General features: G+C 38.8%; 1 protein-coding gene across 14 annotated transcripts in view; it reads right to left on the minus strand.

Annotated features, from left to right (window-relative positions):
- The window catches only part of VPS13B (vacuolar protein sorting 13 homolog B), an 807,303-nt gene that overhangs the window by 45,356 nt on the left and 734,362 nt on the right, over positions 1 to 27,585 (minus strand). For 13 of the 14 annotated variants that reach the window (XM_070803099.1, XM_070803104.1, XM_070803105.1 and 10 more), the window contains 9 exons: positions 20,935 to 21,090; positions 12,531 to 12,794; positions 11,766 to 11,849; positions 11,413 to 11,588; positions 10,834 to 11,004; positions 9,942 to 10,143; positions 8,639 to 8,827; positions 5,190 to 5,336; positions 2,933 to 3,216 (listed from right to left, as the gene is read on the minus strand). In XM_070803099.1, coding sequence (XP_070659200.1) covers positions 2,933 to 3,216; positions 5,190 to 5,336; positions 8,639 to 8,827; positions 9,942 to 10,143; positions 10,834 to 11,004; positions 11,413 to 11,588; positions 11,766 to 11,849; positions 12,531 to 12,794; positions 20,935 to 21,090 — 1,673 coding nt within the window. Of the gene's footprint in view, positions 1 to 2,932; positions 3,217 to 5,189; positions 5,337 to 8,638; positions 8,828 to 9,941; positions 10,144 to 10,833; positions 11,005 to 11,412; positions 11,589 to 11,765; positions 11,850 to 12,530; positions 12,795 to 20,934; positions 21,091 to 27,585 lie in introns of those variants that run through there. The other variant, XM_070803107.1, reaches the window with a different exon arrangement.

Raw genomic sequence — 27,585 nt, forward strand, 5'->3', positions numbered from 1 at the left:
GTTTGCTGTCAATTTTCACAAATCACCGTACTTTCTAGGATCTCCATTTTGGCTATCAAGAGCAAAGCCGTATTTTCTATTTGGCCTCAGAGAAATTGCTGTGTGGGCATAGACTGCTCTCTGCAATGGACAGAGAGAAGGCTCCAATTTAGACTGCTGCTGCTGCTAAGTCGCTTCAGTCGTGTCCGACTCTTTGCGACCCCATAGACGGCAGCCTACCAGGCTCCCCCGTCCCTTGGATTCTCCAGGCAAGAACATTGGAGTGGGTTGCCATTTCCTTCTCCAATGCATGAAAGTGAAAAGGGAAAGTGAAGTCGCTCAGTCGTGTCCGACTCTTAGCAACCCCACGGACTGCAGCCTATCAGGCTCCTCCATCCATGGGATTTTCCAGGCAAGAGTACTGGAGTAGGGTGCCATCCAATTTAGACTGAGAGACTATCAAAAAATATTTCATATCAAATCAGGAAAAAAAATCTCTCTTAAGTTTAAATTACATGGACTGGTTGTTCAAATTAATCAAAGAAATCAGATTATTTGCCAAATGTGGCCCTCAGTTTACACTGATTATAAGCAGTCAGTAACTGGCACCCCACTCCAGTACTCTTGCCTGGAAAATCCCATGGATGGAGGAGCCTGGTAGGCTGCAGTCAGTCCATGGGGTCGCTAAGAGTCAGACAGGACTGAGCAACTTCACTTTCACTTTCATGCACTGGAGAAGGAAATGGCAACCCACTCCAGTGGTCTTTCCTGGAGAATCCCAGGGACGGGGAGCCTGGTGGGCTGCTGTCTATGAGGTCACACAGAGTTAGACATGACTGAAGTGACTTAGCAATAGCAATAGCAACACACTAAAGAGTTTCCCATTCACTATCTATTCTGTTCGCCAGTGTGAGTTCTTCCCAAAGACTGCATTTGTCTGAAATGCGAAGGTGAACTGTTGATTAGTATTTGGGAAAATCACGTTAATAACACCATCTTATGTGCACTGTAGGACTGAGGGGAGGAGATGAAACACTTTCACAGTATAGTCTTCGGATCTTCTCTCAGCCTAATTCTGGAAGAGCCAGGCAAGCTGACCACAGAGAATGTCTTATTGATAACCAAGAGAACTGCAGTCAGGACTAAAATATGGTACTTCTAATATCATAACTGGGCTTCCATAGTAGCTCAGACGGTAAAGAATCTGCCTGCAATGCAGGAGACCCAGGTTCAATCCCTGGGTCGGGAAGATTCCCTAGAGAAGAAAATGACAACCCACTCCAGTATTCTTGCCTGGAAAATTCCATGGATGGAGGAGCCTGGCAGGCAACAGTCCATGGGGTCACAGAGGGTCAGACATGACTGAGTGACTAATGCTTTCACTTGTCACGTTCAATCTAATAACTAGCTCAATAGTTATTTACATTTACATTACAATAAACATTTACATTAACAAAATCTTTGAATTTTAAAAATAAATTCTAAGTGTTTATTATAAATTTTGTGTTTTAGTTTTAAAAATAAGTTTGTTTTCCATACATAGGTTCACATTGCTTTCAAAAATACTTCCTGAAACTTACCATGGAAATGCTCTACACACTCACTGCATCAACACCAACATCCTAGATGTGATACTAGGTTTGTAGGATGTTCTGTAAGAGGTTTCAACTGCGGGAACTGAGTAAGGGATACAGGGGACCTCTCTGAATCACTTCCTATAACTGCATGTGAATCTAAGATTATCTAAAAATAACACTTAGAAGACATTTTTTAAATTGATTTACAATACTGTATAAGTATATAGCTCAGAGATTCAGTTATATATATTCTTTTAATATATATATTCTTTATATACATATTTTTTTCCCTAATTGGTTACTACAGGGTACTGAGTATAATTCCCTATGCTATACAGTAGGTTCTTATTGACTATTTTATACACAGAAGTGTATATGTTAACCCTGGCCTCCTAATTTATCCCTCCCCACTGCTCTTTCCCCTTTGATAATGATAAATTTGTTTCAGTAACAACAACAACTTACCATACTTCTCCAATCAGGATACAAGGACAATCACTCCTTTTGAGTTGGGGATGGAAAGTGATTATAAAATCATGGATGCTTGTGAATGTTGTGAAAGAAGGGATGTGTGTAGGGAACAGAGCCTTAACTATTAAGGACAACTTGAGTTAGGAAGTTATCTTTTAACTAGAAATCTCTATATACATCAAAGTTAAGATGGCTAAAATCTTAAGTCTATAAATTCATAATCACAAAAAAGGTACCTCTCATAAGGTTACAATATGCTTTCTTTTGTACTTTTTATATATACCATAAGTAAGCTGTTCCTGACAGCTACAAAAAGGATGTACTGCATGCAAAACAACCACAAAATAAAAGTCCAGTATGAACGAACCATTACATGTCTCTGGCTTGATTCTGTGGTTGTTATTTGCATAATTGGTAATTGGTAATTGGAGTAACTTGCGTGCAGGAACAACCACAGAACAGAGTCTTCTGTGACTTGTGTTTATCTAAGTGATCTCTCTTAATGACTTGAGAAAAATTCCATTTTGAAATAGAAGTAAAATACGGGAAAAGAAAAAGGTTTTCCAGCTTGACTCTCTCATATTTTAACCCTTATTTCTTATCACCTGACAGAGGCTAGGAAGCCATAGGAGAAGGGCATCTTTTCATTATGATAGACTATGGCTACTCTATGGTACAAACACCATTTCCCCCAATAAAAGCCGCATAAGGGAAAAATCTCATCCGTAGTTCACTGGGACAACCCGTGTGTGATCCTCACATTTGTCCAGTTGTATGCAAAATACAGAACCATGAAAAATAAAAGCAAAAGTTAAGTTTATATGTGGTGAGCACTGCCAAGTATTCTCTTGTCTCTCCCAGCACATGGATGGGGCAAAGAAGGGCATTCACAGAATGTAAAATACCTGGTACAGAAGCCATCTTCCCTGTAGTTCCCCAAGGGCACTGCCACGCTCTGTCTGGGAAGCTCCTGTCTGACTAGGGCTGGCAGGCTCCAGCACTGGGCGCTGTCGGCAACGGCGGTGGGAGAAAAGGCCAGCAAGACCTGCTTCTGCAGCAGGGACGCGTCCAGCGTGGACTGGCCGAGGTCGGGCATTAGGTCCCAGCAAGGAAGGGAGCTGGCTCTCACGGCAGGCTGCTCGCCACCCGGGCAAATGCTGAAAGTAGCACTGTCTGGAACGTGAAAATACTGAAGAAAGACAAGACGAGGCGGAGAGAGCACAGTTACACAGTCCGACACAGAAGCTAAGCTTCTCTAAAGCACTGCTTCTAAGAAACCATGACACATTCTCAGGAGGGGGGAACATGGGAATATTAGATATCCTGTTCCCATGAGGAAGCCCGAATGAGACAATTACAAGCAGCAAGAGCAGGGTCTGCTTCTCTAGGCATAAGGAAAATGATAAAGCTGATGTGATCTGAAGGGGTGGGGGTTGCCAAGTTCTCCATCTCCCCCAGTTACTGCAAAAAAGCCAGATGCCATGGAGCAGAAATGCTGTGTGTTGGGAAGGGAGTCGTGGAGAGGGTGTGGCTGGACTGAAAGGGTGGCACCCCGGGGGGACTGTGGGCAGAAGCGATCAGAATGAGATGAACAAGGGGAAATCGGGAGCTTGGAAGACAAATGTTTCTGAAGGCTCATCCTGAAGGAGTAGGAGACCCTGACCTCCCGCCCTCAGCTGGAGTTCCACATGCTTTCTGGCACATGAGAGAGTCTCAGGAATTAGGACTTAAAGAGGACCTGGAGGGATAATTTATCTGAAGCTCCTTGTTCACAGCTGAGGAAGCTGCTTCCCAGAGAGAGGATGATGGCGTCTGGCATCACAGAGCCAGTGTGTGGCAGAGCCTGGCTGGAAGCCAGGCCGCCTCCTTTCCTCTCTGCGGTGTCTCCCACTGTTCCAGACCGTCTCCCTGAGAGGGGAGGGATGACCCTGTCTCAAACAATCCCCACACCTGCCCGAAGCTGGGTCAGGGCTGAAAAATGGGGCCCCCTCAGCTGCAGAAAGGATGAGGGCCCTCCCCTTCTCACGAGGAGCCCACTGGGATGCTGGTGTGGAGATGGCCGCCGGCAACTCTCTTTTACTGCGTGCCTGGACTTTTTTTCTCAGATTATCTCACTGAACCTTCACCCAGACCCTGCAAGGAATGCAAAATTATGCTGCTTTTCAGATAAGGCAGTGCTAGTGTAGAGGGTGCTGACCCAGTGCTTTGGGAAGCCCCTAGGGTGGGGAGAACTGGGAAAACTTTCAGGGCACACGCTGGTTTTTTCCCTCAAATCCTCACCTACCATGCAATTACTGTTGACCTCTATTTCCCAACATGGGGCTTCTGGTCACCTATGTATTTTTAATCAATACTTCAATGAACCAAGATGAAATTCTACTAATCTGCCATTTTTATAAATCCTATAATGCACTGTAGGCTTAGAAGAGTAAGACTTTCATCCTAGTGTATTGTTCTAATGTAATTTTTAGGAGCCGCAAGTACAGGCTAACAATAAATGAGGATGAAAGTAAAGAAAAATAATACTTTTCTGTGTGACGGTTTCAACAGCATAAAACAACAGCATACCACTTAACATATTCTGTTTGTAAATCCTTTTAAAATATCTCCTTACTCTCTTAAAATAAAACTATTCATCTGAACTGTATAAAGCATAGAGTAAAAAGAAAAAAAAAAATCCTTCTTGGATTCATTTTCCGCATATTCTGCCACAGAGATGTTAACATAAATGAGCTGGTACATTTTCACATTTCCTCTCCTCCTGGACACAGAGCTCAGTGCTCCCAGATCTGGGGCTCTGTTGGGGCTGAGCCTTCTGCACACACGGCTTCTCTGCGAGGCAGATGTTCTTTTCTGTAGCCTTGCAGCCAGCCCTCAGGCCAGCTTCCTGCCAGGGCGTTAGGAGCGCTGGCAGATGTGCTGGCAGCCTGAAGCCGCCAGGGCGTCCGGATCTGCTGCTTGGGAGCCTGTCTCCTTGTTAATGACCTTGGAAGAGCTCATCATGACACAACGGTTTTAATGAAAGTACAAAGAAACGAATCCTTCACCTATATTTGGTGTTAGCTTTTGATCTGTTCTGGGTTAAAAAAAAAAAGTTGATCCTTACCATTACTGACTTAAGAAAACTTATAGATTAAAAAAATTCATGTGTGCATGGCTTACCTCCTTTCCAGAGTGGGGTTTGGTGACAGTTAACTGTGGCTTATAAAATATCTGATATGGTGTGTTATTGATTATCGTGGTCTTATCTTCAATCTGAATGATCTGTATGCCTTGCTGTACCATGGAGGAAATGCAGAACTGGCACAACTGCAGAACAATTGAGGAAAGAGCAATTCTTTAAATATCACATGGTATATAAAAACTTCTTTTTTTAATATATATTTATGTGGCCACTTCGTCATTTTGGCTGTCCCAGGTCAGAAAAAGAAGGGGTATTTCATCAGAGTAGTGCAATTCAGAGTGAATTACAGGGATCTGGTATCCATGTTTATGAAGATAAATGCAAAAAACATACTTAAATCAGTTATTTAACTAAATATAAGTGGGATGTGCTTCTCAACATGAATCTTTTCTAAGTAGTATATGGATGCCAGTTAAAATAACAGAGTAAGGAATCACATTAAACTATGTAGGAAGTACTGTCTAGAAATCTCGATGGTGCACACTATCATGATAATAATAATATGTTTAAAAGGTCATTTTATCTACTGGTTTGCCCATGACAGTATCAATTTTATCTTTTGTTCCAGAGTATTTAGTAGAGTTCCCTTTCAGTCTCAAAATTGTCTTGGTCACTAAAAGGGATCACTATTTACTCTGCAACAGGATGCCTTAGCACACCGGTTACCTCTACCTTAGAGGGACACAGACTTGTTTTCGAGTTATTTAACCTATTTCCTCACAAAATATTTATTTATAAAAAGCACTTACACATAAACAGATGCCACTAATCTTTTTCCACATAAAGCACTCAGGCCAGTATTCCCTGTCTCACACTCATGCTAGCAGCTATGTCACTGAATGTGTACAAGGGCCAAGGGGAGCACTTTAATGATGATGACAATGATGAAGGAAACAGCAACAACTCCCCTTATATATTGCATTCTTGTGCTCCTGTTTAAAGTATTTTATGCATATTAACTCACAGAATCCTTACTACACCTCTATGGGGTAGCTACTATTCTTCTCATTTTACAGAAGAGAAAGAATGAGACACAAAGGTAAGCAACTTGCCCTAGGTCACCAAGATAAAGAGGGGCTAGGGGTTGGAATTAGAAGCCATGTAGACTGGTTCCCTGGTGCTGCCCTTAGCCACTGTGTGTTTCATCTCACTGTCCCACCACATTGCATGAGGAACTGATGCTCAGAGAAGACATTATTTGCCTAAAGATACCCATCTAGTAAGTGGTAATGTTCTCCAAGTATGGTCTGGGAACACTCCTGACCTTTCAGGAGGCCCCAAGGCCAAAAGTAATTTAAAAATGACACCAAGATGCTATTTGTCTTTTTCACTGTTTCACATAAGCATACAGTGGAGCTTTCCAGAGGTCCTATGACATCATCATAGATATGTCATCATAGGATGATGTCATCAGTCTTATGCCTAAAGAAATATTTGTGAATTCTCATGCTTAAAATTTTTTATATTTTAATTTCTAATTTGACAAAATCAAATAGATATAATCCACACAAACAAAAGCGTTTTGGAGGTCCTCAGTAGTTTTTAAGAGTATAAAGGGGTCCAAAGACTAAAAAGCTTGAGAATCACTACTGAAGAAAAATGAGATATAATGATATTATATTTTCCAACAGCTCATTCATTCATTTGTTCACGAGCATTTATCTGTACGTGGCCACTTTGTGAGGTGCTGGAGGTACTGGGTGTTTGACTGTGAATCATAACTTTCCAGGTTTTGATGGTAGTTCTCAACTTGCAGCTATTCAACTTCGGGTGATTCACGCTCACAGCCCTTTGCCGTTCACACCCATGTTACAGTATTTTGGCCAGCAGAGGATGAACATGCGTTGCCCAGACAACTTTGAGGAAATGGATACCAGCCTTCAGTACTGAAGATCAACTTCTTTGTATCAGAGAAATTTATTTTTAAGAAGTCATCAAATGACCCTAACCTTTTTTAAGAGGCTCTTCAAATATGCCTGTCAAAATCTGACTTCTCCTCAGAGAAAGAGCACTCTGAATTACACAACTCTGATGAAGTGCCCTTTCTTTTTCTGACTTGGGACAGCCACAATGACGAAGATACCATTAAGCACAGCACGAGATTTCTAGATAGTACACTATGGTGCTGCACTTTGTACATAGTTTAATGTGATTCGTTAGTCTATTATTCAGCTTAACTGGCCTTCATATACTACTTAGAAAAGATTCATGTTGAAAGCACATACCACTTATATTTAAATAACTGATTTATGTATCTTTTTTTTTTCTTTTTGTATTTATCTTCATAAACAAGGGTACCAGACTCCTGTTCAAGAACACTACTCCCAGGGCTTTTCTGGTGGCTCAGTGGTAAAGAATCTGTCTGCCAATGCAAGACACAGTGGTTTGATCCTTGGTCTGGGAAGATCCCACATGCCTTGGAGCAACTAGGCTTATGCCCAACAACTGTTGAGCCTGTGCTCCAGAGCGGGGGAGTCACAACTACTGAGCCCATGTGCTGCAACTACTGAAGCCTGAGCACCCTAGAACCCGTGCTCCTCATCAAGAGAAGCCACCACAATGAGAAGCCCCTGCACCACAGTTGAGAGCAGCCCCTGCTTGCTGCAACTAGAGAAAAGCTTGCTCACAACCAACACCTAGGACATCTAAAAATAAATAAATTGTTGTACAGTCACTAAATCATTTTTGACTCTTTGTGACTCCATGGACTGCAGCACATCAGGCTCTTCTGTCCTCTATTATCTCCCGGAGTTTGCTTAAGTTCAGGTCCACTGAGTCAGTGATGCTATCTAACCATCTCATCCTCTACCACCCCCTTCGCCTTTTGCCTTCAGTCTTTTCCAGCATTAGCATCTTTATATATATGTGTGTGTGTGTGTGTATATATATATATATATATATACTCCCTCTTAAAACGTTGGTTCTATGGGAGAATCAGATCAACCTACGTCCTTTCACTCAGGATACCCTTTCCAGGAATATAACCTTTCTGGCAGGAGCCTCTGTCCTTTCACTCAAAACCCAGAATGTTAGCAACTCTACTTCCTGCTCTAAAATGAGGAGGCCAAGTACAATTTGTGGATATTTTGGAATAAGTTCTTTTTTCCTTCCACATACAATAAATCAAGTGACTGCTGAGTGTTCTGAAATAGAGTGGTTATTGGATAAATTATGTGACACAGCTTTTATCACTGGTAAAGGAAAGGAAAAAAAAACCCTGTAAAACAGAAAGGTCTAAGAAATCATGTGTTGCACTATTATAAACTGTTTGGAACATATAATACTAAAAAGGGATTAGAAAAGAAAAGGGAAGGCTCATTTTAAACAAGTTGAGGGGATGGCATGCTATCCCCAGCTCCACCCCGACCCCCCACTACTCCCTGTCCCAGCCAAGAGCCAAGCAGACTTTGAGAGACTTTGACCCTACCTTCTGATGTCCTGGGAAAGCACCGAGTCTTATTTCAGCATGAACAAACCCTTCTTCGTCCAAAGATACAACTTCACCGTTACCTCCCTCTTTCCACTTTGGAGACGTCAGGTTATGGACCAGCTTAACAGCCGCCGACTTGTGCACAGTGTTTGTATTTGCCCAGTATATTCCAATTTGAAAAGCTTCCTGGAAAAATAATTCCTCAATTATAAAATAGTTTTCTTAACTTTGATATTTTTACCTCAATTCATAGGAATTTTTTCTATTATAGGTCTACCTAGGCAACGACGTCCTTTTTACTTTTTTTTGGTAATGGCAACATACATTTTATTTCACTTCCCAATGCCTTCTTTGAATCACAGTGGAATTTGTATTTATGGAAGGAGGGAAAAAACATCAACCCAAACTGGGACTACCCTATAAATACCAAAGGCTTAGAAACTGAAGGTTTCATTTTGTTTGATAAAAGAATAATATGCAATATTAGGTACATGCAGGTCAACATTCCAATTCCATAAGGTAACATCATATGATTATTTAAAAAAAAAAAAAGAAAAAAATGCAATTGAATAAAGATGTTTATAAACTGGAGCTAAAAGAAAAGGACTCTCAAATTGTTCCATATCAGAAAAACATTTTATTTAGGAATTCCATGTACCCTATTCTCTTACAGATTTATATGCTTTCTTGGAACTGGGCTAGCCTTATCAAGAAAGTTCTCTTGTGATGAAATATAAAATCTTCCTATGAAGTTCTATTTTACAACCAGATTTTTCTCCCCTTGTTAGTAATGATTCTATGTTGTTATCAGTAACAGGTGGGCATCCATGATTATGGACAGGCAAGTCCACTTATAAAGGAAAAGGGGCCCGACAAAAATAGCTGTTCAGAAATCTTCTTATTCATCTTGCAAATCTATGAGAGTTTCTATAAAAACTACAAAAACATCTAGAGGGTAGGTGAGCACAGCATACAGCTCTATATTCTTAACATATTCTGAGTAGACCAGTCCTAATACTTGTCAAACATTCTGTTGAGGAATGGAAATGAGAATGCAACTAGTACAAGTTATCGAATTCAATGATAACTCAAGCATGAATACTGCTGACGGGTGGGAAAAAAAGAGACATCTGAGATGTCTTTAAATATCAAAGAACATTCCATACCCCTTACATATGATTCTAGGAGGACAGTTTTCCACAACTGATTGAGTCTGTTAAGAACATAAATGCAACCTTAGAATAAAAGATGGTTGTTGAAAGAAAGAATTCCTATTAGTTTAAAAGAAGAGTTATAGTACCTGAAAATTAGGAGGGATAATAATTTTGCCAGCAGGAACCTGTAGAACAATCTTCTCTCCCTCAAATAGCCAGAGGTCCCACTTGGACTGATTGATAAGCAGGGCCCAGGGTAGCAATTCTATCAATAAGGTCCTCACATATGGTTTCCAGGCTGACAGCTTCACTCGCATTGGGCTGTCCCACTGGCTCAGTTGCTCATTCCTGTGCCAAATACCACATCCAACAGACTCAATGAAACATGATTTCAGGACTCATGAAATGTGTTTAAGAATTCCAGACACACAACGCTCCTGTATGGTACCTCTTCACATCAGAGTCATGCAATGCCAAATTTGCATCCAGGAGGAAGAAACTTTTCATGCAATTATGTTCTAGATTAAGAATGAAGTAATTTACAGAATACATCTACTAGGAGATAAAAGGTCAGAATGTGACAGATACATGCAAACATCTTTTTTAAAATGTTTTTTAGGGTATCTAACATATTTGTGAACATTCATTCATTTAATATTGAGAACTGTTCATAGAAAACCGGGGCTGGAGAACATTATCTGTCAGAAAGTGAAAAGTTTAAATGAAAGTTGTTCAGTTGTGTCCAACTCTTTGTGACCCCATGGACTATACAGTTCATGGCATTCTCCAGGCCAGAATACTGAAGTGGGTAGCATTTCCCTTCTCCAGGGGATCTTCCCAACCCAGGGATTGAACCCAGGTCTCCCACATTGCAGGCAGATTCTTTACCAGCTGAGCCACAAGAGAAGCCCAAGGATACTGGAGTGGGTAGTCTAACCCTTCTCCAGGGGATCTTCCTGACCCAGGAATCAAACCAGGGTTTCCTGCATTGCAGGTAGATTCTTTACCAACTGAGAGGCTATCAGGGAAGCCCCTTACCTGTCAGAGTCCTTTTTATTATAGGGCCATGTGGGTTGAAGGAACTTCTCTGGCCCGTAGAACTCATCAAGGATCTGAGTAACTGTGCCTCCGGGGTGTATCTTAGTAGCTATCTGCTTAATGAGGGATGTTGAGATGGGAACAGCACAGTGTGAAGGGTCATCCTCTTCTCTAGGAAATGGAAAGGAAAAACAAAAATGATTACCAGATGTATTACAAACCAATGTATGTTTGTTTTTTTTTTTTGAGAGCGAGTCAATTTTTGGTGCTTTAGGGATGAAACAGTTTGGGGAATGATCTGGGATTTCCTCCCTAACGCATGGGTGGAGCGCTCTCATTCCTCTACAGAAATTATGTTGTCAATTAGATTTTCTGATCATCCCTCTTTTTCATTTCTAATGCGGCTGAATTTTATCTTCAACTACGGAAGAAAACAGGAGAACACTAGGCAAGGCAATTTAAAAATAACATTCTCATAAGAAATCACACAAAAAACTCTATCTTTTCTTGCCCCCCCTTGACAGGGCAAGGTACTTTTTCTTCTGAATCTGAGGAAAAAGTTAAGGATTTTCCCAGTACCTTGCTTGAAATGTTAGGTGATGTACAAGGTCAGGTTCTATGTTTTGCAGTGGTTTTTCCTGTCCTTTTCCTGGAATAATTTGTGTTTCACTCAATCCCAGACTCCTTTTCTCCAAATGTATGATAATGGGGTCTGGAAGATGACTCCTCATGATAAAAAGAGGGCTGAACACAATCTATAAAAATAAAAGGACAGAACAACTTTCATATTTGCTTTGTTGCAGTATTCCAGCTGTTTGATGCTGAGACAAACTTGTAATAAATCTCTTCCCTGGGTCACTCTGACCTTAATTTATTTCAGAACAGGAAAGGTCAGAGTTGTATGCCATATTTTAGGATCTGAAAGCACTCACCATTCGCTGCTGCACTTGAGAGCTGGGTTCTAAAGTCAAAACTGTGCACCAGACATAAATAATGGAACTGTTTGAAGATGGCACCTGCACATGAGAGAGAAAAGAGTTCTATTAAACACTGAACAGTTTACTAATTAATCAAAATAAGGCAGAGATATAATATCAGTTTGAATGATAAAAAAGTAAAGTTATTGAAAAAAGCCATTAAAAAAAAAGAATACCTAAGCAAAAACAGACTTCACTATGGCATAAAGTGAATGTGCGGTGAGTCAATGGGGCCAATTATTTCCATAAAGATGAAGGGATTTGTATGTGGAGTGACTGATATAAGAGTGAGTGGGAGAACGAAAGAGAGATTTGTGCTTCGTGGGAATGAAAGTGATGATGGTGGAGATTGAGAAAGAGATAAAAAAAGTAGCAGGTCATCACAAAGCTTCTCAAGTGGGGAGGACACGCTTTTTTCCCTCCCATCCCTTCAAAGCCCTAGAGCAACAGAATCTTTTTCAAGATATAACTCATCTCCATCTGGAAGGGTAGAGTCTTGGCTACAGGAAGTACTGGAACTGATACAAATGTGTTGTTGTGGGATGGGGAGGAAAAAGTTTGAGAAGTAATATTTAAAGTCTTTGCATATTATTTCAGGCCTCCCCTCTTTTGTACCTATCATTTATTAATAAATTAAGTGCTACACTGAATAAAGAACATAATGAGAACTTTACAATTTTAAAGTTGCTCTGTTCTGGACTGTGCTACTACTTGTCACACCTGAATGACGACGCTATACTCAGGGGCCTTGGATTCCAGGCACACGTCTCTCGACCAGTCTTCATCTCCTTTGGCCCTCACACACAACTCAGTCAGTTCGCTGTTTTCTAGTATGTACGAAGGCAATTTCTGTTTGGCTGTGAGGCAGTCAAAGTGTTCCCGAACCACAGCTTGTCCATCTTGACCAATGTAATGCTGAACCACTTTTAATTCTATGCTTTGAGACAAGTAACTACAGATGATCTGTCTTCCACAGATGATAATCTAAAAACAAACAAACAAACAAAAAACAATCAATCAACCCCTCAATCAGTAAGACTTCCATCAATTTAGACTCCATGAACTGGAAACAGAGCAAACTTGGGAGATATCACAGGTTTGGTTTCAGACCACCCACAATAAAGCAAACATCTTAATAAAGAGTGCAATAAGTTGCACTCTTATGCAATACAAGATCTCTGTATAAACTGATAATACAAACAACTTTTAACTCATATGCTGAATTATATTTTATCTTATTCACATTTTTCCTATAGTGTAGAAGCATTTATATTTATAAAACACACAGAATTATCCATTAATCCCAAGAATTATTTAACTTTTCATCCAGTTAAGCATATAATTCAGGGCAGGCATTAAGAAATATTAATATCTCTTTTGGTGGAAACTGATGCAGTAAATACTTTTAGAAAGCAAATCCCTGTGTAATATGAGTTTTCACCATGGTTGAGGAAGACAGGACTTTCTGATACAGTTTTCCTTATTTGTAATATTTTTCCAGGTTATAAAATATATAATAAGTAATACATATATGCCATAGTTAAAGGTCTAAGGATATGATCTAGCTCTAAGGTCTAATTTTATATGTCAACTTGAATGGGCCATTCAAGATATTTTGGTCACACATTACACTGGGTGTGTGTGTGTGAAGGTGTTTCTAGATGAGATTAATATTCGAATTGGTAGACAGACTAAAGCAGACTGCTCTCCCTAACTGGTGGACCTCATCCTAGCAGCTGAAGACCTGAAAGAATGGAGAGCCTGGGTCAGGAGGCAACTCCTCCTGCCTCATGCTTGAGCTGGACACTCATCTGTTCCAGCCTATGGAAACAATTGAAACATCAGCTCTTCTTGGTATGCTAGCCTGCTGGCTTTTGGACTGGAACTTCACATCAGCTCTTCTGGTCTTCCAACCTGCAGACTGCGAATCTTAGGACTTCTCAGCCTCCATAATCATGTGAGCCAATTTATAGTAAATCTCTCTTTCCCCTTCTCTATGTGTGTATGTATATACATACATACAAGTATATGTGTGTGTACACACACAAACACAAAGACACACCCTTTTTGTTCTGTTTTTTTTTTTCCTTTTTGGAGAACCTAATAAGTATTTTCACAAATTATCTCTTATTTTCAAAACCACCACATAAAACAGGTGCTATAATGAGTCCTCATATTAATAAGGAAAAAAACAGAGGCAGAGAGATGTTGAATAATTGGCCTGATGTTACCCCGACTGTCTGGTCCAGAGTCTGATCACTACCCTGATAGTCTGTATCTCATAAAATCAATACCTACCTATTAAGAAAACAGAAACAATATAAAGAGAATAAAGCTTGCTCATCATAAGGTAATGTATTATAGCAGAAACCAGTGGTTCCATTCCAAATAACTTCTTTTTCTTTGTTAGTCTTTCCTTTGCCTTTGCTGTCAAAATCACCGATTTGGTTTAGGCCTCAAGCAGCCCAGTCCTCAGGGAAGGTGGACACCTCGCAAGACCCCTAAAAGCTGTATCACAGTTGGTACATGCTAATCCTGGTAACTCATTCCACCATTGCCAATGATTAGTGGTGAACATGGAGCTCTGTTTTGGCAAATAATACAAAAAGGAAGGCTGCTAAAAGTCTCTGGGAAAGATTTTACTCTTTGATAATAAGGAAGACAATTTGAGAAGAGAAAACCCTCCTTTTTCTCTGCCATGGAAGATATCAGGAGAGGATACAGATTTTGCAGCTATCTTGAGGCCAGGAAGGCAAACTCAAGAGGACAGCAGAGAAGCAGATACAGTACTGAGCGCCTAATTAACTACCCAACACTGAACCTGCCTTAAGATAGGAGCAATAGTATCTGCTTCATTAACTTGCTATCAAGATTAAAAAGCCTATTTTTGTAACATCATGGTGAAAGCATCCTAACTGATACATTTTTCTATGTCATTAGGAGCACTTTGTAACCACCATTAAAAAAAAAACTATTACTTATACAAATTAATATATTAACAATTATTTATGAACTATTATTTATCCCAGACAAATCTGCTAGATTGATAGACCAAAAATTAAAGTCATTGTTACTTCAACTTGCATTACTTGAGTAGTGAGGTTTAGCAATTTCTTGAACATTTATTTTCCAACAGTCTATTTCTCAGAATCTTCTTTAGAAGGAACACGTCTGCAAAAACCAGGCTATGCTCAACTGTTATATTCCCCCTAGATACTCTGGCCATTATAATCTTTTAAAACAATATTTTCAAAATAACAAAACACACACAAGTCAACTGAACTATGAGTCCTAAATCAGCACACAAGATTTTCTTTAGCACATATAGGGGTTACGAGACACTTATGATAAGCCTTATGATGCCATAGCATTGCCTAATTTTGAATAAACATTTGGAAGCGCTGAGGCAGTATTTAACTCTGTTCCTCTTCTGGATGTGTCCAGGCCTGGCAATGTGTGTTCAGTGCTCTTGCTTCAGAACCTTTGGGCCCCATGAGATTTAGGAGAGAATTTGGCTGTCTCTCACAGAAACCACAGAATCTTTGCAACCATCTGGGACTCACTTTGTTTAAAGACAAAGATCCTCTTGGTGGGTTTTTATAGTTTCATTTTCAACCAAAAAGCCTGTTAAATAGGCTTCAAATTTGATAAAAAGAAAATCCTTAAAAGTGGCCAGGGAGGAAAGGCTACTAAGATGAAAGGAAATCCAAAATGGCTGCGCCTTGGAACTCTGCTCTACATGGCTGCTCCCTTGCAGGGTTCAGTGGCAGCCATGCCTGCGTTCCTTCAAAGTGGCAACACTTACAGTGCTGATATTTTGAAAATTATGGTTAGAATTTCAAGATTAATTTATCAGTTGAAGACAGCTACTTAATTTTTTTAATGTAGGGTTTCTCTTTAGTACACATTTCCAGGTTTCACACCACTTCCCCTTTTTCTCCAAAGCCACAAAGATGTGTATTGAAGATTTCTACATATGATTTTACTTAGCAGGTTTCTGAACTCTTATTAGATCAGTGCCAAGAAGAATAGCAATATTAAAAGAATAATTCCAGAGCACCAGATGCACTGGAAAATGATATCTTAACCATGATTAAAAGTGTATGTATAAAGATACAAATATATATACATACATTCATATATGTACATTAAAATTTTTAGAACGGTAAAGCTTTCCTCAATGAAGAGATGGAAAACATAGAAGCAAAGATGTGTACATGAGTAGTTGTATAATGTACAAAGTTTCTGGGAAATTTTGTGTGTGGTCAATTTTTATTGAATTGGAGAAATGAGAAGGGTCTAGGAAAGGAAGGGTACAGGCAACTAAACGTCATTGTTCCAACAAGCTTTAGCCAATTCTCCACTGTCCAGAGGCACGGTACACGGTTAAGGTACATCAGGGAGCTGCACACACTCACCTCCCCAAATGGGGTGTGGTAGTTAGGCAGCTGTGGTTTCTTGTAACTTTCCAGGCCCAGGTGGGATAGAAGGAAAGAAGCCAAGATGTGAGGGAGGCAGGAGTCCACCACGCTCTTCTGGAAGGTTGATACCTATCTTCCTTCCTAACCTGGCCACCTGAGGAATCCTGTGTCTCTGCTGTACTTTAACTAGAGCTAATCTGAATGTTAGTTAATCTACCCTGACCATAGGAAAAAAAAAAATCCAGTTTAAAGGAAGTAATACTTTGTGTGTGGGAGGGTAGGGTGTGGAGGGGAGAGGGGGTAGAGAGAGAGAGAGAGAGACAGACAGACAGACAGAGAGACAGACAGACAGGAACAGACAGAGAGAGACAGGGACAGACAGAGAAGTGGGGGGAGAGAGAGAGAAAGAGAAGAAAGGCTGAAAAACATTGACTGGGAAGGTTTTTTTACAACTTTGATACATGCAGTGGTAGGTCTGAGGTTGCCATGGTGGTCTGCTGAACCTCGTATTACCCAGGTTCAGTATAAACCACTTTCCATTTGCTTGAATTTTAGGTTAACGAATTGTTGTTTTTGTGTTTCACTTTTCCCTGCTCTGCTGAGTTTTTAAAAATGGCTCTAATATAGAGCACAGTCTCAGATGATGATGACAAGAAATGTTAAAACTCAAAATAAGTTACGTGTGTAAGGCCTCCCATGATAGCGGGAATGTAAAATGGATTTTCCCAGTTCCTGTGGGAGAAGAAGACACCTCTTCTCCAAAAGGTAAATGCCATGTGAGGGCCGCTTATGCTTCCATTATTTCTTTCCACATATCCCTTTCCTGTTTGGCTAGACTTGACCTTTTTTTTTTTTTTTTTTAAGAGTATTTATTATAAATGGGTAAGAAGCAGAGAAAAGTGTGAAAGGCATTCTCCCCCACACCCAGAAAAGGATTATTAACATTTAACAGTACAAATAACATTTGGAAAAGTCCTGAAATGTGATTTGGCACCAGATGCCTTAAAATCTATATTTGGCATTAACAGAGAGAGTGATTAAAAGAATTCCTTAAACTCTCAATGCACGGAAAATTTTTTTAGTTCTGATTTGAACCCTTCATAAATATTTAAGGTTTAAAAAATGCTAATAGTTTGAAAAACTCATGAAGTCGGCAGATGTTTTAGGAAAAATATATATTTAGTTATTTAAAAGATTAGCATAGTAGCAATAAGACTCTGGTAAGTCAAAACAGTGAGTTTTGTCTAAGAAATAAAGTATATCTTTTTAATTTGGAAATATGCATCAAGCATCACAAAAATATTCATATCCTTTGGGCAGGTAATTTAAATTTTATAGCAATTATTTTAAGGACAGATACAGAAATGTGGACATATATTTATAAAAAAGATATTTATTGCAGGATCTATTACAGTGACCAACTGGACATTAACTGAATGTTCAACAGCAAGGAAATGTCTAGGTGTATTTCGATATACCATATGGCAAATCACTAGGCAACCATTAAAGGGATAACTCCAGGAATTTTAAATAACAGGAGAAAATAAACATTACATAAAGTTAAAAGAAGAAACAAGTTGAAAAATTATGATTACAGTTCAATTTCACTCAGATGGTAAGGAATCTGCCTGCAATGCTGGATGACCTGGGTTTGATCCCTGGGTTCGGAAGATCCCCTGAAGGAAGACATGGCAACCCACTCCAGTATTCTTGCCTGGAGAATCCCACGGACAGAGGAGCCTGGTGGGCTACAGTCTACAGGGTTGCAAAGAGTCAGACACAACTGAGCGACTAAGTACACACAGTCAGATTTCGAGTTGTTTCAAAGAAAAAAAGGTACCAAAGTAATAACAGAATATATTTTTTGGTTGGTTGATTTATGAGTAAGTTTCATTTTCTTCATGAGGCTTTTTGTGTTTCCAGATATATTTTATAATAGTTAACATAAAAATAACAGTGTGAACTAGTATTTATTGGGTGTTTTCTATTATAAAAGGAATATGAAGCATAAAACAGTTAAGAAATTTGCTTAAGGTCATATAGGTAATAAGTACAAGGGCTGAGAGATCTTTTACAATCAGAAAAAAGGTAGGTAAAACTTTGTAAGAATTAAAAAAATGTATTTTTCATGACAAATTTTTTTGACTTATGGTATATACTGTTGCGATAGTTATCTACTCAGGTACAGTGTATATACTAATGTATCCTGAAATCTAATATCAGTTCTTGAAAGTAATATCTATGGCAAGAATGAGGTGTCTGTATGTAGCAACACAAAAACACATGAGTGTTGCTCATGCCTGGAAATATTTCATTATTGTAATAATAACTGAAGTTCATTGGGTTATGACAGTGGGCCAGGCACTAGTGTAAGCACTATACATATACAAACTTATTTAATTCTCACACCTACTTTACGAGGAAGGCACTATTATTATTCCCATTTTACAGATGAGAAAAGTGATCACAATGGTAAGTAGTAGCTAGCAAGGGTGCCTGTGACTTTAACCATCAGGACATATCTTTAAAACATTTCTCCACAGAAGGACCCTGCCACTCCACTCATTGGTAAATGTCCTCTGAACTCTGAACACAGAGCTGAACGAACTGGAAAACTTCAGACCAGAGCTATGGTAGTCAAAGCATCTGAGAACTTGTTAGAAATACAAATTCTCGTGCTATACCCAAGAACTACTGAACCTGGAACTCTAGGGGTGGGAATCCAGCAACCTGTGCTTCATTCAACAAACCCTCCAAGGGATTCATTCAGACACATACTCAAGTTGAAGCCTAGAGGGAGAGAAACTAAGGGGAAATATGCTAATTCCTCATGTTTTTGGAAGGCTTAATATAGAGGAGAGGCAACAAGTTGCGTGCTTCCTGTGTATGCCTCTCAAGTTCTGAGGAATAGTAAAAACTGGCTAAATGGTAACAGATCTTGGCTCAAAATTAGGAAAGAATTTCTTATTTCATTAATATCTGGAAGTAACCGACAACGGAAAGAGCTGCCATGTGAGAGAATGAGACTCTCGTTCAGAGTATTCAAACAAATGCTCTATGACCATTTCTCAGGCACGCTGATGAATGGGGAGGTAGACAAGGCATTCTTGAGAGATCGTGAGTGACGGAATCAGGAAACCAGTGGGTGCTGGGCAGATGTTTGTTGAGAGCACGTCCATGTAAGCAAGGTCTGAGGGAAGACGGGAGAAACGATTCTTGTTTTTAAGACTTTCCAGTTCAAAGCCCACACTAGCCATGCTGGTCTCCTCCTGAGTCCTTGGGTAAGATCCATTTGTCCAATATTTGTATCTTTGTTTATCCCATACTGCTGAGTGGGGATGCCCTCTCTTAATCTCAATTCAACATGCTTTGTAAAGCCTAGTTCAGGTCAAATCTTCTTAGTGAAACCTCTAAATTCCCTTCACACTTACTGTCAGCCGTACACATTGTTGGGTTTACATAAATTTATGTGAATTTCCACTTTGAGAGCAAAGGTTGTGTCACATACTTAGGGTCTTCTGTTATACCCTGTTCTACAGGAGGCAATCAACAAATACTTGGGGAAATGGTCGGCTGATGGGGAACACTCTTCCACGCTTCTGAGACTCTGCTGCTACTGTACTCTTCTCACTTGTTGCTCTCAATAATGAGAGCACGAAGTCCGGCTCCCTGATTAGGTGCAGACCAAGAATGCACACGGGACGGGTCCTACTGTTCACTTTACCGGTTGCCTCCTGCTTGCCCCCTGGCACACAGCAGTGAAGGGGCCCCAGGTGCTCAATACAGAAAGCTCCCTTTTTCCTTTTCCAGGCACTGGTGCTGTGTCTATCACGTCTTCAGTTCACATAACCTTTGGATAGATTGTTACAATCCAGATGCAGATGTATATGTTAAAACTCTTACGACAAATCCAGTTATTATGTGTGCAGTGAAGCCAGTTTTCAAATTTTAATACTTCCTTTTTTTTTCTTTCTACTCTTGTCATGTGCTCCATGCTTGAAAAACATCTTTTAAAAACCACATTTTCACATCTTAAGAACACAAAAAAGTGTCAGATACTCCCCCCCCCCCCCGACTTTGCAGTCTTAGAACTTCAAAAACAGCCAAAAGGAAGTTTTATAAAATACGTAAAAATATGTGCTGAGAGCTGAGGTTTTATAAGCCAAGAGTAAGACTGCAGTGAATTTTTACTGTAGTTAATATTAACTCCTAGGAAAAGAACGCTTGCTGGAGACCCAGGCCCACTCTGCCATGGGAGAGAACCTCGATACTTTCTTGCAGGTTACTCTTGCATGCCTGAGAATCAACTCCTGGTTATCCACTGCTGGACTATCCAGAGTCCCCACCATCCTTGGCTTCTTTTCCTTCTCAATAAAGACCCTTTGGCCATTTCACAGCTCATTAGCACCTCCACCAGAAGGTAGGTGGTGACAGGGAGAAGAGGTGAAATGAAAATCAGTAAATTTTACTGCTCGTTAGCAGCTCTTGTAAAAGACCTGGGACAAGGGTACGAAGCCATCAGCATCATCAGGATCAACAACAAACACTTAGTAAGTGTGCACACGCATGGCTGGAGTAGGCACAGCTAGGAAGAGCTCTGCGATTTTTTTTTACGATTGTTATTTTCATCTCTTTAAGTTTCCCTTCCATTATAACATCCAATGATTCAGAGTCGTCTGGGCCATGGACACACAAGAACTTACCTGTTTCTGCACGCCGCTGACTTGCTGAGCCTTGATGATGAGTGAAGCAGTTCGACCCTTGTACTGAATAGTTCTAATAAATGTCCCCGCATGGTCCACACTGAAGGGCTCTGACCAACGCCAGTTGCCCCAACCTTCAATACAGATGTGTAACAGCTGGAGAGAGAAACAAGAATTGTCATAATGCCAAAAGTGCCAACAAAAATCTAGTCCTAAAATGAAAGTCTCATTGCTGGAAAACCTTCCTATTTGTAATACTTAGCATCTGTTTTCTTTCTAACCTGCATTATTCATCCACTTCCAGCTTATTCAACCAGGCTAAGAATAGCAAATATGCCACATAGAGTCAATGCGGTTTTCCAGATCACATTTTAAACCTTCTTAAAAATAACTGTCCTATCAAATGGTAAAAGGGCCTGTTGAACATTTGAGGAAAGACTGTTTCATTCATCTGGAGGACAAGAAGGCTGAAATGTGAGATCAAAGAATCATGGTCTTGGCTGATAGCTTATTCCTTCCTCTGGCTAGACAGTAATTAAAGCTAAATTTGGTTTGTAGCATTATTTTTGACCCTAAATTGCCATTCTTTATTTTTCCTTTTGATAAAGAACAAAATAGCAATCTGAGAATGCAATTCATTTAATATATTCATTCTCCTTATGAGATCACATATATCATATTAGAAATACCTTTAACATTTTGAATGTCTGTTCTATTCTTTTTCTTAGTATGTATTTATTGTAATTTTTACCAGTTGAGTCCCTGATCCACATTCACGTTTATTCACATAGTATTGCCACTTTTAGTAATACTTAGATTTCTTTCATGGACATCAAATACTTTCTATTTCTACTGCTACCTATTAACTGCAATTAAGTATTCCAAACTTAAGTTCACTAACTAAAAAGGCATTCCAAAACAACAATGACTGTTTCTTTAGGATACATGTTTAAATGAAAATAAATAATGTTCTTGTTGTTCAGTCACTAAGTCGTGTCCGACGCTTTGCGACCCCATGGACTGCAGCATGGCAGGCTTCCCTGTCCTTCGCTATCTCCCCGAGTTTGCTCAGACTTATGTCCATTGAGTCAATGATGCCATACAGAAATAAAACTGACATTTTAGGAAAAAGGTTTAGATAATATATAAACAATATTTCCCTTCATATCATATATAATTTTTAAAAGAGCTAACAAAGGTTAATCACATGAAACATTTTCCAACTAACAGAATAAATAAAACTTTGAAACCATTATATAAGAGCTATCATAATGGGCTCTTAAATACATTAAGGACTTCATGAGAATTGCCATAATAATAAAAGTCTTTTGATAGCAACATTATTTTTTAGTTTAAACATTAAGAGGAACCCTTATAAAGTGCTTAAACTTGAAAATTTCCCAAGGTCATTGTTCATCATAATGTAACATTTGGTGGAAAATTCAGAGAGAGATTTTTTGTTTTGTTTTTAAATATCTTAAAATATTTTTAAAAATCTGGTAACTCATCTCCCTGCTTTTAATATGGCTCCACTCAGTTCTTCTTCCATACAACTGCCAGTGATCTTGTGAAATCAAAAGGCTACCAGTCAGATGATTTCTAAAAAAAGAAGTCTAACAGCAAAAAAAAATTAAAAAAAAAAAAAAAAAATCCTGGACGGCAAATAAAATACCTTTAGGGAAAATTTGGTTTTATATACAGTCTTCAACATAAAAGTACCAGAGTATCTTTGATGTTTAAATATTAGTTACAGGGAAAAAAAAAAGAAAAACAATAGTGGTGTTTGGAACCACTTCAGTTTTTGTAGCAGCAACTGGGAATACAGCTCAGGGTACACACAAAACTAAAAGAAACAAAGAAAGTTGTTTTCTTTGGAGAGACTAGTAGCTGGAAATGACAAAAACTAATGAGGCAAGGTACTTAAGGTCAAGCTCAGCTGTATTTTTCTTGAAAATTCCATAGCCTCTAAAGAAAGTTTTAATGTACACAGCGTAATTTTAATTAAGGAGTGTTCACATTTGCATACGAGCTCAATCTTAGGTAGCTGTTCACTCTGTGTGCACAGCGTTTAATGATGAATGTCACCAAGGAATATGCTGTCAGGTTTTGCTTGGCAGCTATTTGTTCTCAAAACGTTGGCACATATATCATATATATTGTCTTTGAATTATGAAAATTCAGATATGTTTGGAGTTAGTGCACACAGAGAAGTTAGGTGGGAGAAAAATATGATGTTTCTCCCCACCTGTATGACCAACAGAATATTTGTAATGTCTGGCCTGCAGTTAAAAAGCATTTAAATATCACTGGCAACTACATGTATATATAAGTTAATAGGAAAGGAATGACATTCCTTGGAGAGAAAAATCTACAAAAAGGAATTCAGGAGGCCTAGCAGTACTTCAGCTGTAGAACCCCAGTACTTCAGTACAGTGCCCAGTACTTCCCCTGGGCACTAGGCAGGGTGCTCAGGTATCCCTGGACATCAAATGAGGGTGGAAAATCCTGTACCTGTTGGACTGACTCACTAAATTTCACTGTTATAGGTACTGAGAAGTCTCCATTTAATAACAAATACCCATATGTCTATTTTTATTTCTATACCAAAGAAACTATAAAATCAGGCATAAAAATGTGAAATTTGTATTAGATTGCCTAATCCTAATGAGACTTGTTTCTATTATTCATCCAATGCATTTTTATTAGTCAGATACTATAAGGAAGGCAATATGTGAAAGACTATGGAGGGCATAAAAAAGAGCTTTGGTCTTTATTCCACAAGGAGCTTAAGATCTTACAGGAAAACTAAGGCCTGTATAACTAACCCACAAGAGGCATTAAGAGAGGTACACGCTGATACAGGAGTCTGGAAGAGAGAGGGCTTGTTCAGGTTGCTGTGATTATGAGAGCTTCCTAAAGCATTTGGGCCTGAGAATTTGGGTAGGACTTCAATTGGTAAAGATGACAGTCACTGGCCAAGGAGGACAATCTGAGAGGTGAAGTCAGAAGGTTTGCTTGGGGCAAAGTTCATAGTCTCAATTGGCTGGAGAAGAAGAAATATGTCAAAAAAAGAGTGAGGATAAGGTCTGAGAAGCAGATCTAGATGGTGGCCAGCCCTGATGATTTGCTGAGCTACGGAATTTGTGCTTTATTCAGGAATTAGCCTTGTGTACAGATAAGCGATGTGTTGAAAGGATGGTGAGAGCCGAGTGTGGAGGGGTCTGGACAACTGCAATAGAATGAGAGCAATGTGGGCCAGAAACAGGAGAGAGGAAGTATTGGCCTTAACAAAATATCACTATCCATTCTGTCTAGAGCCCACGGTGTCTTTAACGTTCTCTTAACAATTTGGAAATTTTCTTTCCCCTTGTTTCCATTAAGTTTCCCTTTCAGATTCACTTCCTTCACCATCTTTCTTTTCCATTCAGCTTTTTCACTCTCTGTGGCCTACTTAGCTAGTGTCTAATTTTTTACACTGGGGGGGAAAACAGTCAAATAAGAACCACTCTTGTTTGAACTTTTCAGTGGGAAATGAAATGAAGTATAAGGCAGGTTGTACAGTAGCCACACTCAATGGAAGGCCCCAAGGGGCTACACTGACATTTTTTTCTAGCAGACTGCCCTACTCCAGGGCCACATTGGCAGCAAGATCAAATTCCACTGAAGACTCCAAATGGGAGCACAGAACTTTCCACTCATTTTTTTCAATAAAAAATAAAACTTAAAACTGAATTACTGATCAGGGGCTTGGGGATCAGCTCTCAGGACCACCCACAGTCACATCCAAAGGGAGAATTCCTGACTCGACAGATTACAGAGGAAAGAAAAACAAAATGAAATCTAGGATAACAGGGTACACCAAGGAAGAGGAAGCGGGGGGGGGGGGGGGGGGGGGGGTGTTAAGAAAAAAATTTAAATGATATCTGAAATATAAATGAAAGTACTAGATACTTTTCTTTGACCTTTATTTCACTATTCATTTAAAAATTGTTATCAAGATGCTTTGTACCTAATCAGAAATTGAAAATTTGTCTTCAGAGTCATTTGCATATTTTTTGTACTTTATAGTAATTTATTGTACAGTAATATGCAATGTTCCAAAAAGAAACTGAAAATCTAAATAATGTAAACATATTCCTCCAATGTATTTTATTCTTGACAGAAATTTTAGTTCTGAAAGTTATGTGAAATGCAAGTGAAAGAAACTACTGAATATATGCTTGTAGTAAATATATAGTATATAATATATATTAATATATACAAAAGCTTAAGCATCATATTTGTTTTTTAAACTTCTAAACTCATATCTATATCCTAAGAGCCTAGTGTACAGTAGGCACTGAATGAAATAACTGTTGAATAAAAAATCAGGATTTTTGAAAAATAACCAAAATAACCCAAAGCAGATATCAAAAAATTTTAGTGGTGATATTTGGGCATAAAATATCATAAAATGAGAATGAAATCAAAATATTCAGAAACAATTTCTATTTTGAGTGACCTTTCAATACAGATTTGCTTTACGTGGATAACAATACTAGATTAAGCTACACATCAATGAAATCCCTAAAATCTATAATTCAGACACTGCAACATGATACTAAAGCATAAAGTAGACCCTAAATGATATGTACTAGGTAAACATGCAAATGAAAATTAAGTTAAAATATGAACAAATTCTTGTCTATCCAAAATAACATATAAAAAGCTACAGATCAAATTAAATAGATCAAAGCTAGATTGCTTGTTTAGAATGCACAAGTGGAACTGACAGTACACTTCACATCAATAAACTAACATGAAAACAAAATGAAATATGTTGCTCATTATTGCTTTTTTAAGGCCATTGAATTTCAGGATGTTCAGAGTATCTGAAATAATGCTAGAAAATATCTAGATAATTGCTAATCCTTGGTGTCACTCTGATTCAATATTAGAACTCTTAGGACTCTATATCTCCTTTTTATATTTATAGAGCACAACCTAAAAGAATGATAAAGTAGAAATAAATCAATTTGAATTATTTTCTAGTGGACAACTTGGATTCTTTGATGCAGTATATTTTGGAAGAAAGAGGAGAAAAAAAAAGATTTCCAAATCAACCTTTCAGGGGGTGATATAATGGTCACTGTCATCACACAAGTATCAATGACACAAAAGATGATAGCTTACACGTAGGTTTTCTCTCAAGACTGTTTGCATTACATGAAAGCTACAAATTCTGTGCAATTGCGTAAAGCAACCTCTTACAGGAGAAGGGAAACCTGGCACGCTCAAAAAATGGTTAGAATGAAAATTGTACCTGGAGAGTAATCTTTCTATCAAAAATCTAAGCTTCAGATACTCACTGGACTCCTCAATTCTAAACAGGAATTTATCTTGATATAATAATTATAGACATGTGCAAAGATCTACCTAGATGTATGTTTATTCCAGCACTGTTTTAATAATGAAAATATGGCATTACTAGGTTATTAGTCAAATAAAATATAGCAAAAACAATAATACCTATCAGTTATTAGACATATACTTTGGGCTTTCCTGGTGGCTCAAACGGTAAAGAATCTGCCTGCAATGCAGGAGACCTGGGTTCGAACCCTAGGTCAGAAGGGCCTCTAGAGAAGGGAATGGTGACTCACTCCAGTATTCTTGCCTGGAGAATTCCATGGACAGAGAAGCCTGGCGGGCTACAATCCATGGGGTTGCAAAGAGTCAGAGTGATGACTGAGCGACCAACACTCACTTTTTCTTTCACTTTCATGTGTCAAGCAGTGGGCTAAGTGCTTTTTATACATGCTCTTATTTATTCCTTAAAATAATCTTAGGTGGGAGATACTTCTATTTTATGAATGAAAAAGCAAGCTGAGCTAGAGAGAGGCCACAGTGCTCAAGAAGGCAAGGTTTAAGATTTGAACTGAAGTGTGCTTACTAAGAATCTCTCTTCTTAATCAGGCTTATACTATAGAATCCTCTGAAACTATTGAAAAAAAAAATCGCAGCATGAAAAAAATGAACAATTTTACTCAGCCAAAGATTAACCAGAAAAATTCGCATTACAAAAAGATATGTGCAATATATACCTCATTTTTATAAAATGAACAAAAAGTATACACGTCTATTCCTAAAGGGAGAAAAATGGCTAGAAAATATACCAGAATGCTAACAGTGGTTATCTTGGGGATGTGAGCTTTAACTTTACTTTTTATGCGTGTGTTTTGTGTGCTTTTATGTAATTTCCAAATTTCACACTATAATATGTATTACTTTGCAATCAGATAAAAATTAATGTTATTAAAATCAAAAAAGTTCAACAGAAAGCATACAGAGCCTTCAAGTAAAACGAAATTAGACATTTCTATTTTAAAAACTCAAATTCAGCTTCCTGCATGAAGTCTCCCCACCTGTCCTGGTCAGTGTCACAGATTTACTATTTGCTCTGTTGGCATTTTGCTGAAAGGGTGACTGAGACTCAGTTCATTTCTGAGGCCTCCATCACTGCTCTTCACACAAGGTCTGGCTTGCTGTATTACTTACTCATATGATTCCTCGGCAATTTAATGAAATTATTTGAGGGTTTTTTCCCCCCTAAAGCAAAAGGTTTTTCCCCTCAATTTAGCAAATATTTTCAGGATTCATATCTACTAAATGCTC

Source organism: Bos indicus, chromosome 14 (assembly GCF_029378745.1).
Source record: "Bos indicus isolate NIAB-ARS_2022 breed Sahiwal x Tharparkar chromosome 14, NIAB-ARS_B.indTharparkar_mat_pri_1.0, whole genome shotgun sequence".
NCBI lineage: Eukaryota > Metazoa > Chordata > Mammalia > Artiodactyla > Bovidae > Bos > Bos indicus.